This window comes from Gadus chalcogrammus, chromosome 13 (genome assembly GCF_026213295.1).
Source record: "Gadus chalcogrammus isolate NIFS_2021 chromosome 13, NIFS_Gcha_1.0, whole genome shotgun sequence".
NCBI classification, from domain to species: Eukaryota; Metazoa; Chordata; class Actinopteri; order Gadiformes; family Gadidae; genus Gadus; species Gadus chalcogrammus.
Genome location: NC_079424.1, coordinates 7,234,147 through 7,249,215, shown reverse-complemented (window position 1 = coordinate 7,249,215; position 15,069 = coordinate 7,234,147). Strand labels below are relative to the sequence as shown.

The 15,069-nt window shown below is 39.8% G+C and overlaps 2 protein-coding genes across 4 annotated transcripts in view; both read right to left on the bottom strand.

Annotated features, from left to right (window-relative positions):
- Window positions 1-4,342: 4,342 nt before the first annotated feature.
- Window positions 4,343-9,412, bottom strand: LOC130402207 (protein FAM3D-like). Of its 3 annotated transcripts, XM_056606346.1 has the most exons (8): window positions 9,192-9,412; window positions 8,803-8,901; window positions 7,878-8,019; window positions 7,712-7,770; window positions 7,382-7,432; window positions 6,808-6,892; window positions 6,589-6,709; window positions 4,343-6,006 (listed from the first exon to the last, which is right to left on the bottom strand). In XM_056606346.1, exons 1-8 carry the CDS (start codon window positions 9,202-9,204, stop codon window positions 5,920-5,922), a joined length of 657 nt encoding a protein of 218 aa, XP_056462321.1. In that variant the 5' UTR covers window positions 9,205-9,412; the 3' UTR covers window positions 4,343-5,919. The 3 variants fall into 3 exon arrangements, with proteins under 3 accessions (XP_056462321.1, XP_056462322.1, XP_056462320.1); XM_056606347.1 differs by lacking the exon at window positions 8,803-8,901; XM_056606345.1 differs by lacking the exon at window positions 9,192-9,412 and having other exon boundaries at window positions 8,803-9,099.
- Window positions 9,413-11,806: 2,394 nt separating this feature from the next.
- Window positions 11,807-15,069, bottom strand: part of LOC130402328 (protein CFAP20DC-like) — a 30,157-nt gene continuing 26,894 nt past the window's right edge. Inside the window, exon 18 of the mRNA XM_056606480.1 lies at window positions 11,807-11,814. Within this exon, the coding sequence (XP_056462455.1) occupies window positions 11,807-11,814 (8 nt within the window). The remainder of the gene's footprint in view (window positions 11,815-15,069) is intronic.

Sequence of the window (15,069 nt, the reverse complement as noted above, 5' to 3'; positions counted from 1 at the left end):
ATCTACTAATAACTAACTAACTAACTAACGATTAGTTTATCCTTAACTAAGGGCTTATAAACAACTTAAATAACTGAACTTTATTACCTACCTCCCCCCCCCCCCCCCCCCCCCCCCCGACCTCAGAGGGATCTGAGTCTGAGCCCTCAGCGACCTGTACAGTGCACCTCCAGTGGAACACGTTATGATTGATTGATTTTGTTTGGTCTCTCTTGTTTGCATGACCTGGTGGAATTAATATGTTTACATGAACGACGATCAGTTATTATTAAGACACACAAACACACACGCACACTCACATGCACACATGCTACTTATTACTCTGTTGTATTGATTGAAAATGATGTAATACTGTAATTCTGAACTATATAATGTGAAGTGAGTTATACCAGAAGTAATGTCGTTGATACATGAAGGGAAACTAAAAAAAAAGGAAAGGGATTAGAAGGAGCACGGCTGGACTACCTTTTGAACACCTCTGCATTGATTATGACCTTGAAAACCTGATGTCTTGTACTGTGTTAGTTTACACCTTTTGTTCTTCTCCTTCATTCTGTGCTTACGTTTTTATGTTGCACCACTAGCGTTCTTTAAGACCACAATCTTTCATCCGATCACTGAGAATCACAGAGGGATAGTAGGGGAGAAACAGAGAACAGCTGTGGCTCTTAATGGATAGGCATGCCATTGCCCATAATGAACGTCATATGATACACCTGTTTTCCCCTGAACCTCTGTGATAAAGGCCTATAGGGCTTGTACAGATTTTTTTTGTTTGCGATACCCCGCCGTTTTGTGATGACTAAGGGAGTGCTACTAAATCGATGCAAACATACCATAACCTAAGCAAATCCAATCTTTGTTTTTCCACGTCTCGCATGAGAAACGCTGGGGGCAGTTTCAAACGCAACAATGTCTCCCCATTATGAACATTTATTTCACGATTAATTACAAAACAGCCACGACACAATTACTACCAATAACCTTAATTTGCTCCTATGCTTCCAAAATGCAGGCGGTCAATGCGATTTGACGTCACGATGTACAAGCCCTATACAGGTATAGTGTTTATAGTTAGACAGTAGGGTCAGCCCGGGCTCAGTCTTGTGGCGGATCATACCATTTAGAAAAAATAAGGCCACGATTGTTAACGACCAATAGCAAGCGAGACTTGCCGGGGTGTCACTCAAATAAGCTAATGAGGCGAACCGACTGATTCATTGGTTTGGTTCAATTTTGTACCGCTCCCATTGGCCTGTCTCAGAGTCAAGTCATCAGAGCTATAATCATACGAAGGAAATGAGGACGATCACTCTGGGTTTCCATGACTGAAATCTTGAAAGATATGCAAATTGTGCATGAAGGGCTTTGTGTTACATGTGCAATAGTTAGATGGTTGATGTTAATGACTTTGTTTAGTAATGACTTTACGTTGAACCTAATCTGGGGAGTTAGAATTTTTCCTTGGCTGTGTTTTTTTAAAGATGTTTCTTTGACCCATTCAAACACATCCAGTGCATAAAGAAACACGTGTATATTATATATATATAAATATACATATATATTGTATATCCTTTTTTGTAAAAGCTGTTTTGAGCTCAAATGTATGGATGCAGTGCATCATGGGACATTGATCAACATGCAAGAAGATTTGTACCCACGAAGACATGAATGCAGGGAATGAAATAAAACTTCTTGTCTATGCATTTGCTTTCTCGTTATCTACTTTTTTTTTTACATGTGATTTGTTTTTCTGTAGCCTAAATTTGGCTTATATCCCGAGAGCTCGGGTAGACTACTTTGGAGAGACCATGCAGAGTAAACACAATTTAGAAGTAGCCAACCTCTAAGGCCACTCCCCCAAAACACTGGGTTGGTTTGCTAGTTTAGCGATAGTTCGGCCTAGCCTTGTGGAGGACTTCGGTCATGCAAAAATGACAGTAAAGGCAGTGTGCACAGGTGGCCAGGTAGGTGGGTGGGTGGGTAGGTAGGTAGTTAGGCAGGCAGGCAGGCAGGCAGGTAGGTGGACAGACAGGTAGGACATGCATCACTTCATTCAGGCCGAATGAATTCAGACCCAAGGCCCAAGACTAAAGAATTTCATTGCCAGCGCCTGCTCTGTAATTGTTGTGCATATGACAATAAAACCATCTTGAATCTTGAATCTTGAAGTGAATAGAGTGATGCTTATACAGGCCTTCGCCAGCCACCAGATGTCCGATTTTTCTAAATTTAGGTCAGATTATTTGATTTATTTATTGCTGCCGGAGTATTTCAACAAATATTACATAATACTTTGAAAATATATTGCCGATACTAGTATTAATTTGGATAATTATTTCAAAAAACCTGTGTATCGCAAAAAATTTGCGTAGGAACACTTTTTGAAATTATATTTGTTTTTGTTTAGAATGAAGAAATATCGTTATTTCGTTTCTTCCAGTAATTGAGTAAATTACAATGGAATGAATAATTGTTCATTTAATATAAAATAATGCTGGAAAATTATGTATATAATGAATTATTGAAAATATGTGTATTTTATAAAGTATCCGTAAGTTTGTTCCGCACTACTCATCGGGATCCCTAGCAAGAGCCTGCAGAGTCTTCAATAGTATACAAAACTCTGCAGCTAGGATCCTGATGAGAGTGCACAAGCATGAGCGCATTACCCCCATCCTCCAGTCACTCCACTGGCTTCTGGTTTCCACCAGGATTGAGTACAAGGTTTCCCTCCTCACTCACCATGTATCCATGGACATGCCCCCCCCCCCCTACCTCAAAGAACTTCTCAACCACCATAACACAACACGCGCCCTCCGCTCCACTCACTCTAACCTCCTCCACATACCCAGAACCTATAGGACCATGGGAGATAGGGCCTTCAGTGCTGCCGCCCCACGCCTGTGGAATGCCCTCCCTGACACCTTGAGGGCAGCACAATCCACTTGCTTTTAACCTGTAGCCCTTTGAAATTTTCGGATGAAAAGGGCACCATAAATGAAATGTATTATTATTATTATTATTTATTTATTTTTTTGTTCATAGCGCACGCAAATTGTATACGTGCACGTCAAATGTAGTGTCAAACGTTTGCTTGTGCATCCTGACCTAGTTAGAAAAAGATAACTAAGGGCTACTGTGCCATCTAGCGGTGAAACAAAGTAACTACAATTGTCCTGAACCGCACTTGCTATCTTCTTTAATCGGTCCATGCTTGCAATAAAGCCGTTTGTGTAGCTAATCTGTGCCTTACGTATTTACCTAATTCGATGCAAATAATAACAATCATCTAACCTATTATGTGTGCATGAAATTGTTTCCGTCATCAGGGCAGGATTATTTCGAGGCTGATTTTACATTGGCATATCTGAATTCATGGAGGTCGCTTTGGATAAGACAGTAAATTACAAATAAGTAATTAGCTAGGTTCCTAATAAATTAGCTTGAAAATCCACTTAGCCCTATCCCAGGTTATTGGTGGCCATAATAAATCCATTAACTTTCATCCCACTTGTAAACCCTCCTTGGGTCATTCCTCATTCAAGGGTGATCACTGCTAAGATGTGCGACTCTCTTCATTGGTCCACTTAATGTTGTCATGTAGGCCTGCTGTTATTATCCCTAATGACAAATTAGTAAAACCAAGCGAGTGAGAATAAATCACCTTCTCCCCAATATATTTCGACAACTGAATAGCATGCAGAAATAATATTCCACCCTAGGAAAATATAAAAACATTACAGAATACAGATGCAAATAGTTGGCAATGGAAACCGCATGCTTGTGGGAAAAATAAATTATTCATGCAATTAGCGCTTACACTCATACAAGCTCAATAGATTTGCAGACACTTTTTTGTTCATTTTAATTAAAATATATCAACAGCCCATGCATTAGGCTGTTTTTCTATTTTAGTTTCGACAAAATCTAATAATGATGTAGCATAAGCATGCTTTTGTTTGTCAGCCGTACTCTAAGCTAGTATAAGCTAACGACAGCACAGAATCTCCTAATGAGAAACAGTGCTTATGGTGCATATATTTGTAATATAAGTAAGGTGATAGGGGTTGCAGATTTGGGGCTATTACAGTTAGAGCATACAACAGTTCACCAAAATCATAAACCTAGTTCATTCAAATGCCCTTTAATTAATAAATTAATCTAACCCAAACCCTATGATAAACTATGTCTATAAAGACTATGGAACTACGATTTACATAAAAGCTTTATGAATACAAATAATCCTGATATGCATTATACAATATAATACAAAAATCCCAGAAGATCTAAAGATCATGACAGTAAATACAAAATAATGACAAAAGCCCTTATTGCTGGAACAGGAAAAAGCACAAGACATTTTATTCTAATCATCTTTCAGTACGTTCCTGCTGGGAAACCACGCACACAACTCCAAATAGTGAATGTGAAAACATTGTTAACTCGGTGGTAGCACATCGGTTCATGGTTGTGTTTGACTCTTTTCAAATTCAAAATGGGCGTTGAGGAAGAAGAAGAGTAAACAATCTACAATGATTAGATGATTAAGTTAAACATCCCCATTGAAATGGTATGCAAAGTCAATTCAACCGTTGTATTTGGTAAGTAAACAGTTCCCCCTGGTAAGGAAACAGTTCCCCGGAAAAAAAGTGTCCTCCCCACATATTCATGATGACATGTTGAAAAATTAAGCTTTTATTTTTAATTCATATGGTTCCTTCTAAATGCATGTACAGCCAAAGGCAAGCTGTCCACATGACTGCTTCTGTTGCATTAACCACTATGTGCTGGGAGCTTATAGAACTATGTTTCTCCCACAGAGGAAACAGACTGTTGCGACTAAATAGTACACGACAGCTAAATAAAATATATATTATATACATGACAATATGATCATTTACGATTTAGCTATTTACAGTAGTGTTGCTATTGATATGAATTGAATATTGATAGATATTTTGTATCGACAGAAAGTAAGTTATCACATTTTGATATGTGACTTTTATTTAGCTTTTATGATAGATTAAAGTCTGTGGAAATGATTATTGATCTTTCACCGTTACATGGTCAAAGTCTTAATTTCTTTATCTAGTCTGTAATAAATAATCTTTCCCTTGGAAAAAGTATTCTCTAATATAAAGCTCGATGTGTATGGCAGGTTAGGAGTTACTTTCCCCAACTTCTATAAGTAGATAATGAGGGGAGTGTTAGCCAAACCACAATAAAGTCGTTATGTGTGTAGCTAATTGCATTGCCACAAACCACTGAATGAATCATCCTTAGCAAATAGGTGTATTAGGTAAGATGACAGTGAATCCCTTTAGTGGCTTCACATCTCCCATTAACATATCCTTATTATGTTATGAATAAAACAATAATCATTGGTATTAGCAGTATGTATTGTAATTAGCAGTAGGCCATAATTTGTTATATCATAATTATTATTAGCAGTAGCTATGCTTTACATATTTTATAGTTGTGTGGTCTATCCTCAAACACATAATTTATGTGTTCTCATATGTACAAATAGATTTCACACAGTATGAACATTTCCCTTTTAATAAATAAACCAACATGTTTACGTCTCGTTAACACTAAATAATAATTATACATTAACTATTAACACTGGTTCATGCAGTAATCCAATGAGTAACAGGTTTAATCGTCTACTAATGGTGATGATGTTTGCTAATAGTGTCCATGTTAACTGAGGTAATGTTGTTCATAATAACTAAGGTTTTTTGATGTTATTTAGAACCCTAATCATAAGACAACCATCCCTTCCCCTAACCATATCACACCACCCCTATAAGCTAATGGTACATCAAATTATTGCTTATTACTGCATTAACCAAAGTTGATTCCTGGTTTATGAATGAAGCCTTAATAATTGACGCTGTGACCTTCTCCCACTGATCAGAGCGTCCTTGGAAAACAGCCGGACACCTCTGCCATTGCAGGCCAGCCTCCATATTTGTTGGTCTTCTCATCGTTGGGCGTTAGCTGAAAGCAAAGATATTCCTGAATCGTCAGGCAGCGAAGCTTTTCACTTATGTTTACACGGCTGTGTGACATCCACATTGTATAACATAAGGCAGGGCTAGGCGGATACCCCAGGTTGGTCTCACAAGGCCTCAATCCTCTAATTGGCTATGTGCTGTATCAATCCATAGTCTCTCTATACACCATGTATTCCTGTAGAACACTAGGCAAACAACGTGTTGAATCCTGAACTCCTATACATACACACATAAACACATCCCTTGACCTAACACCTAAAATCATGCATCGTTATCTGACAACCATTTCTAAGCTGTATCTAAATGTCACTGGTTGTATTGCACTAGGACCTAAAATTAACAAATTCTAACTTTCACCTTGACTGAACCCGTTCTCAATCTACCCCTCCATGTCGATGAAATGGATTTCCCCTGTTGCGAATCCAACATGGTTTTATCAAAGCCGAATTACAATAACTAGGACAGACATTGGTTGATGGAGTTGTCAATCGAGAGACAACGAGGGACGGGAATGCATCACTCACACACAGTGGACAAGACTAGGTCAATGGCCGGGAACACTCACCTCTTCAAATGGGCTGGTCATGCCAGAACTACCGGCGAAAACCCAAGTGTCTCTGTATTTGATCCGTTTGACTAGTGTGCTTCCTAATCTAACCAATATATCCTTCGACTCCTCTGGCATCCTGAGAAGAAGCATAAAGAACCCCACCACAATCAGCCATTGAAACGTTGTGTGTGTGTATGTGTGTTCACTTGTTTATTGGAGAGCTATGGAACTTACATTGCAGAAACGTCATCAAAAGATGCCACCAAAACGATTGTCCCTGGAACAATTTCTATCATGTCAGTTAAAGTGTCCCCAGGCACTTATAATAACACAGAGACAGAGACACACAAATAGTTATAATGGAGGACCGAATCACTCAAACAAGAAGCACACCATGAGTGCTGTTTAGAGTATAACAGCACTGGAACTTTTAACTATATGTGCAAAGCTCTGCTTTACTGGTGTTTAAAATAACCATTAATTACATGAATGATACTAAGTTGTTGACTCACTGGTTGCACGAAAAATGGAAACAAAGCGATAAATGTACATGTTACAAAGCAACTGCCCTGCGATAACGTGTAGGCCTAGCAAGTAGCAAGCGTGTGTGTAGAAAATGTGTGAGTCTCCCAAATCCCACATTTAATCAACTACCAAATTGTTATTTCTTGTTGCTTATTTACTGTTTACCAATAAATAGCACCTGTAGAACTGTTTGGCTTAGGAATCCCAGGTGTGCTGATATTCAGTATAACAACACTCCCTCTAGTGTGATAATGGTTGAATAAATAGAGATAAACATTCTTACTGCCATCTTTTGCGTCAAGGCAGTCAAACCTCTTAATTGTTCCGTTGTTACCTGAGACAGAACAAGCAAAGTCAGAACACATCACCATCGTATTCCCTTTTAGGGAACTCCAAAAACGCCAACAAACCCAACAGTGTGTCACCAACCCCCATGACAATGGCTTTTGTCGGATGAAGTTTCTTGCAATTGTTGAAAATTAATTGGGTTTGGCCAACAGAGAAGTTAACCAACAATATAGCAAACATTGTACAACTATAGTTTGGTGTTAGTTAATTAGGGGCAGAGTATAACACTTTTAGGCCTACGATGATCAAAAATCCTTCAACTTGCCATGGACTTGCACTATGTTGAGTCCTGGCCCCACGTTTCTCAAACCGTGACTCATAACACTGTAGGCAGAAGCAAAATCATTCATAGCATGGATTCGGTTACAATATTTTACATTTCTGGAAATTGAATTAACAATCATCAATACAGAGCCAATCAATATACATACATGTCTCCTTCGAAGCAGATGCTTGGGCCCACAGCGTTTGCTGCGCCACTTTTGATCCGGAGTGCATAGTGGCTCAGAGGGCAATCCTTGGAGAGGTCACACTTCTTCACGTTTTTGATTGATTGATTGATTGTTTGAATGCCTTTATTTCGAACATGTAAGTAATAAAAACAAAGTTAAAATGGTAGTAGATGAATAATTAAGACAAACAGCAAGCAAGCAGCAAGCAAAAACAGTCACACTTGCCAAATGCTCGAAAGGGGGTAGGAGGAAGAAAAAACGTATCTAGTCCTACCAATTAACAGATCAATTTAGCCCTGGATGGTTTATATTATATAAACATGTCAGTATATGTGTGAGTCGGCTCAGGAGGTAGAGCAGTTGCCTTGTAACCGAAAGTTAGAATGCTAGTTCAATCTCCAGCTCCTCCAAGCTGCGTTGATGTGTCCCTGAGCAAGACACTTAACCCTAACTGCTCCTGACGAGCTGGCTGTCGCCTTGCATGGTTGACTGCCGTCGGTGTGTCAATGTGTGTATTAACCGATGTAAGTCGCTTTGGATAAAAGCGTCTGCTAAATGCCCTAATTGTAATTGTAATTATATATAATAAAAAAGCTAAAATAACTATATTTACTCAGTTCTATCAAAGAATTTAAATAAATATGAATAATAACTAATTACATATAGAGAGAATAGGACTAGGTCTCCTCCTCTTTGGTTGGAGATGGATATTTCTGAAGATGTTCTGAGCAGGGGTCTCCATGCATGCAATACAATGTCAACTCAGTCCCCTTTGTTTCAATTGTTTAAAGGAAAAAATAAGTTTGCAGCTGTTAAACCAAAGCAGGACATACCGGTTTTAACGCTTTTAACCATCGGTATTTCTGCATTTAAATTTATTATACAAGTATTTTAATCTTCTCACCAAACCTAATAGCTTTGATTCTTCCATATTCTTTGGTGTGGTAGAATTCCCTCAGCATCACAGTGGCAGCAGCAACGGTGGCGATGTACACAATTAAAACTACAGAAGCACAACACCTACCATAAAACATCATAATGCAATGTGACTGAGACCCCTCCAATGTGCTCTTTGCCAGTACTTAGTATTGTGTAGCATCTTAACCAAGCTACCTTGTTGTATGGGAATGGCTTATCCTAGCAATTGTAAATACTTAGCACTTGTTTCTATGAATATCTTTACTGTACCTATAGTGATATATGTTCTCTTTCTTCTGACTAATGTAAGTCACTTTGGATAAAAGCGTCTGCTAAATGCCCTAAATGTAAATGAAAAAAAATAAATGAGCTCACCTTTGTTTCTCATGACTGCAACATTCAGACTAGGGTTGCCGGGGTGTGGTCATTTTCACACTGAGTAAGTAAACGGTATTAACTTTGAAACTAGGTCAACCGCCATCTTCTCCGTCAACTCTCCTCTCCCCCTCGGTGACAGCGGCTGGCAGCGCGCCAATTCTCGGCGTCTTATAACGGTTATATATAATAGTATAATATAATTTTATTTATCATAATATCACAAGTCATTATGGGACACTTGAGGGAATGCAAGCGATAAGTGTTACTTTGTGTTTATAGCCAGGAGATAATCCCAGCCCAGTCATGCTTGGGGTAAATGCAAACCAGGATGCAAATGCATGCCTCATCCTGCATCCACGCCCATACCTAACAGTATGTCTCTGTAGCAAAGCCAATTGCCAAAACCGACCTAGGGGGCTTATTGGGCTCTTCCAGAAAAGGAAGCAGGGTCGTGGTGGTGGTGTTTTTGTTAGAAATTAGGTTTATTGTAAAATCGGAAGAAAATGAACATTGAACATAGAACATGAATATGAATATGACAGTCGCCTGCTATGCAGGAGATCTCTCTTCAACTGGCATGGAGATGGCTGGTTTAACCTGTGCACACTGATTACTCAATGTGCAACAGGTGTGCAGCCTCACCCAGCCCCAGAGTCCAATCAGACTCAGCCAGGTGAGGCTGCTTCAACCAGCCACAATCCCCACACACTCCCACGGGGCTCTAACCCGTTATACAGACCATAGCAATAATGTGGAAACCCCAGTCAATAATGTAACACATTTCTGAGCACAGTATAAAAACATTTTGCCTATAATTTCACAACATATAACGTTCGTTCACCACAAATTACTCTTAAAAGCAGTGCCAACATTTAAATATTTTTAACCATTCAGCGAACAAAAGGCAACAGGCTGACGCGCCCACTGAAGTGGTGTGAGAAATACAGACTTTCTACTCCTCATTCACATATAAAGTTATTTACATTTCCTACAGAGAAAATACTACCTCAGTATTATTTGGGAGATTTTCAGGGTACAAATGTCAGAATATGTTGTTCACACATACGGCCCATCTGGAGAATATCAGGACTAGGCTTGTTCACACTGCCTCCGTCCGTCGACGGATCTAATTGACTTTGCATGAGGCGCTCGCGAAATGCATTGTGGGTCCGTCCGTCCATTCGGCACCATGGCCTACGTCAAAAAGTTGATGTGTCGATGGCGGAGCCGTTAGGTTAAAAAACATAACGTTTTAACGTTTTAGTGTGTCGCTGCCTTTGTCTTGACGTACGGTGTGTGCGCGTGCGTGTGCGCTGCCGCGTATGTGTTGCTGGCTTTGTCTTGACGTGCGGTGTGAATTATTTCGGTCTTCATTGTTGTCTCAAACCTGTGAGTTTGTAACATTTGTAAAGTGCATTTGTGTGCCATGAAATGCACTTCATTCTTTATATTATTATTATTATCATTATTACTATTATTATGAGGAGGAATTCTCCAGGGAAAACCAACACAAAACCACCCATGATACAACCCGTCTCCTCATTGAAGAGTTGGCAATACACTGACATCCTTGTGTTTGATTTCAGACATCTCAGATCACAAATATGCAAGGCTCCAAGGACATTTTCCTGACGCAATAATACAACTCAAATCATATAAAATTAAAGTCAACAGATCAAAACTAATATATGTGTGATATAAGGCTGTGTGTGTGTGGGTGGTGTTGAGGAATCCACATAGCTAGACCATTTAAGTCGGATGAGATCACTATCCGGTAATCCGTTGGTACATGTTGCAATACCTCAAAGAACCCACAGAGGGCCTAAGTGTAACGAGAACGTGTCGAGATGTTTGTGACAGGCCTGATGGACGCTTTCCAAGTGAGTCAATTCAAACTGTGAAAAGAGAAGGTTACATATCATATGGAGGACACGCAAACACAGCTTGATACTTTTGAAAGGCTGCTTCTGTTTTTTTAATTGATTAGAATGGAAACAGGCCTTCTGAATAGGTCACAGGATTTATAATACACCTAACAAAGCAGCCTTATAAAACATAATCAATATATATCCTACATATGAAAAATAAGACTCACATACAATAAGTTTAACAACGCCCAGCTATAGGGCATTATATATTCGTTTTGTTGGTGTACTAATATAGAAAGGTACAATCATGACATGTGATGGAATGTAGTAAACCTTTTAAGACATCAGGGCATATCTGAAATGAAATGAAAGACCTATATCTTTTCTCAACAAGGATTATTATCAAAGACGTTTCAGTGTTATATCAAACACGTGCCAATGTTTTATAAAACATTGAGCTACTTGACAGTAAGCGAACCATGCTTCATTTCAACTTCCTCTCCTTTCATAGGTCATACTTTTTGAAATATTATTGTAGGAAGACAAATCTGATGTCAGCTAATAGAACAAAGAAGGAATAGCAAACACTAAAAACGATATGGAGTTGTAAGGCATTTCCTTTATCAATTAAACAGCCGAGCCCCCTGTGACCAAAAACAGCGATGATCATTATGAACACATACTGAGTGAGTGCAGCACGCATGACAATATTTTGTCAGCGGCAGCATTTTAATGGTAGCAGGTCTATGTGCCTGCAGCGCAACATCAGGCATTAGAGTAGACACAGAGATAAAACAGTCTGTCATACTCCCCTGATCTTTCTCCTTCTTTTTCTTCACACTTCTCAAAGTTGGACCGAGATCCAAAACAGCTCCAGCAAGCATCTGTGCAGCACGGAAAAATCCTGCAACTCAACGGTGACAGTCGGACACGTCAGACTATAAATACCCCCCCTTTGAAACGACTATGTTAAACTTGAGTGGTTTCAAAGTGAGCGCGGCTCACCTAGAAACAGCGTATGTAAAGGAAGATGAGCCTTCAGAGAATGACAGCTGTGCTAATATCCCACCCTGCGGACCACCTCGGCCCCTGACAACAACCACCAACAACGCCATCGCTAAATGCTCCTCCTAAGACCAGTTAGCGTAATGGCCGTGGCAGTTACACACCTCATAAAACATAAGAGGCCCCCATAACAGGGGCTCTCATTAGAGGAATATACGGGCAAGCGACTTCATTAGTGGTCATGTTAATTAAAGCACTGATGGCGCAGGAAGATTATGCTGTTACACACTGTGTGCTAAAAAAAATAATTACATATATAATATATATAACACAATATACCATGTAATAACACCATTTAAAGTGTAACATTTAGCATGGTGGCTTATGATGACGTGGACTTATCTCTAGTCAGTGCTAATCGATAGTTATTTCAATAACGTTATCAATAAAATCTCATCCTATAAGTGATCAGGTGAAATTCTGGCCAGCCAGTATTCTACGTCTCTCTTTGTTAAGGAGAATCTTACTCCTGCACCCCAAGAACCCCTGCCACACATCCCCCCTGCCAGCCAGGCTACACTGGCTTGCGTCACACACTTGCACAGACAGATAGTGGACAGAACACTAGTATGAGTTTTTATAATCCTGAAAGTGTCTTGCATACTAACTGAGAGGAGCTCAGCCATTTCGACTCCAAGGTCGTCTTATATGTTTGTTGTTTGTTTGTCATCTTTTTTGTTGTATTCTTCCAATGTGTTTTTCTCTGTCATGGCCTTGCGTCCTTTTTTGAAATGACGCATTTAAAGGTTAATCCTGACCTGACCTGGCACATTCGTTGGCTAGACTGGTACATCCACCGCCAAATATCCAATTTATACACACACCTACGCAGTCCCACAAAGCTCATCCAATAAACCATGTATCCCTTTTATATTATATATATATATATATATATATATATATATATATATCATATAGTTATATAAATATATATACATGTATAATCATATTCATATAGATATATTGTATGAATATGATTTATAAGCAGTCCAACTTTAAAAAAACGTTCACGTCCTCATCATCGCAGACATGAACTCTAGAAAGCGTGCACGAGCGGGTGACTCATTGAAGTGCGAGTCGAGGTGAAGGCGGAGAGAGACGGAGTGTACAGCCAGCTCCTGCTGAGTGCAGCGGGTAGGGGGGGGGGCTGGTGCTTTTAGATTCAGAGCCTAAATGTTGAACCCTTCACCAGCGTGTCATCTTCCCTGGCAGATAAAAAAAATCGCGGCTTTCTAAAATTAGCCGGGGCGCTCTGTGAAGTGTGTCCCTTCTCCGTTCTTCCACGCATTGTTGTCTGTTATCGAGGAAACAGCGGGAGTACAGTGGGGCGGTTCCGACGCCGTCGACGCAGCTTAGGCTCAGAGCCGGGGAAGGCCAGACCGCCGCCCTGCCGCACGCCATGTCTAATTTTAATTCTGTCTGTCTGTCCGTCTCTGTCTGTCTGTCCAAAGGGATGGCACACTCTGTGACGTTGTCTCACTGGGAGCCTTGGTGCTGGGAAGGTTTCAGAAATGTTAAATATGTTTAAAAAATGAATGGTTGTTTTATGTATGAGGCTCTGCATGGGCTTGCTCTCCACATCCTTTAACTTGACTCATTAAGCAGAGGGCTGAGTGGCATTGCACCACTAGAGGGCACAGTGAGGGGCTGTAAAGCCGCATCATGTTTGGACAAACTGCTGTCAGTAGAGGGGAGTGAATGTTGGAATAGCCTACAACTTTGTAATAAGGGAGAGCCTTACCTATCCCCCTTAGACCCGTCTCAAACCATAGCTAAAGGCAAACCAGAACTGTGCTCATCTCTAACCAAATGAACAAATAAATGAAAATGAATACAGATTTAATTTGTTTTAACCAGTGGCAGTGTCATATCTGGTATCCAAGATGTACCTGAAGACAAGTAAATAAATAGTGTTGTAATAAAACCCTGTTGTCGTGATAGATAAATTAATAGATACATGTGTGAGTTTTGAGCTTTGCGCCTCTATTAAAAACTCACACGTTTCGTAGAGAAAAAGTAGACGGCAGTTGGCAGCAGTCCCTCTTTATATCCCTGGAGAAAAACAGACACCCAATCACAGTTAAGGATGTCAATTTCTCTCTAGTGAATACACAGTTTGATGATTATTTCACACTGGTGAATACATGGTTGATCATTTTCTTTTAGAGAAAATTGAACGAAAATTATTACTGAACAAGCAAGCATGGCGGCATTATGGCCTCCATTGAGAAATACACTGCTATGTAAACAACAACCTCTTGACTTTCAGCGAGGGATACTCTCACCAGTGATTAACCGCACAGTATTATCTACAGTAAGAGATCCACACAGTCAATGTGTCTGTGAGGATTTAAAGTAAATACTCTTTCTATCTCCACCCAGCGCACCATAAGACAACAGAACCGCTGAGCCAATTCCAAGAAGGCCAAACCATGGAAAATCCTATCCTAAGAAGTTCTTAAGAAAAAAATAAGCAGAATCTAGTGCTTCATTACTCTTTAATCAAGGAGAGAGTGGTTTTAAATTGGGAGCACTTCCAACCACACCATCCCCATCGTGTTTAGTGTGTGCGTCTCAGCACATACAACGATTACAAGTGAAGGAAGATGCCAGAAGCACTATACAGAACCCCACAGGCACGTCATTGCGCACACGTACGTATTGACTTTACACGTGTGGGTGGCTAGTGTTAAGCAATGTGGTATTGTTTAGTCCCGTTTGTCAAACATCAGAACCAGGAGACCCTACATCCAAACTGCATGGGCTGATTGAGGTTGTGTAGAATATTCATAAATATAGGCACACGCACAATAACCTGTCAGACAGCGTTCCAAACTAGATTTCACTGTCTGGCAGAACATTCTAAATATAAATATGAATAAACCTTATTGCAGGTAAACACACTGCATCTCCCTTAAAAATTTTTTTTTCTTTAAAAATAA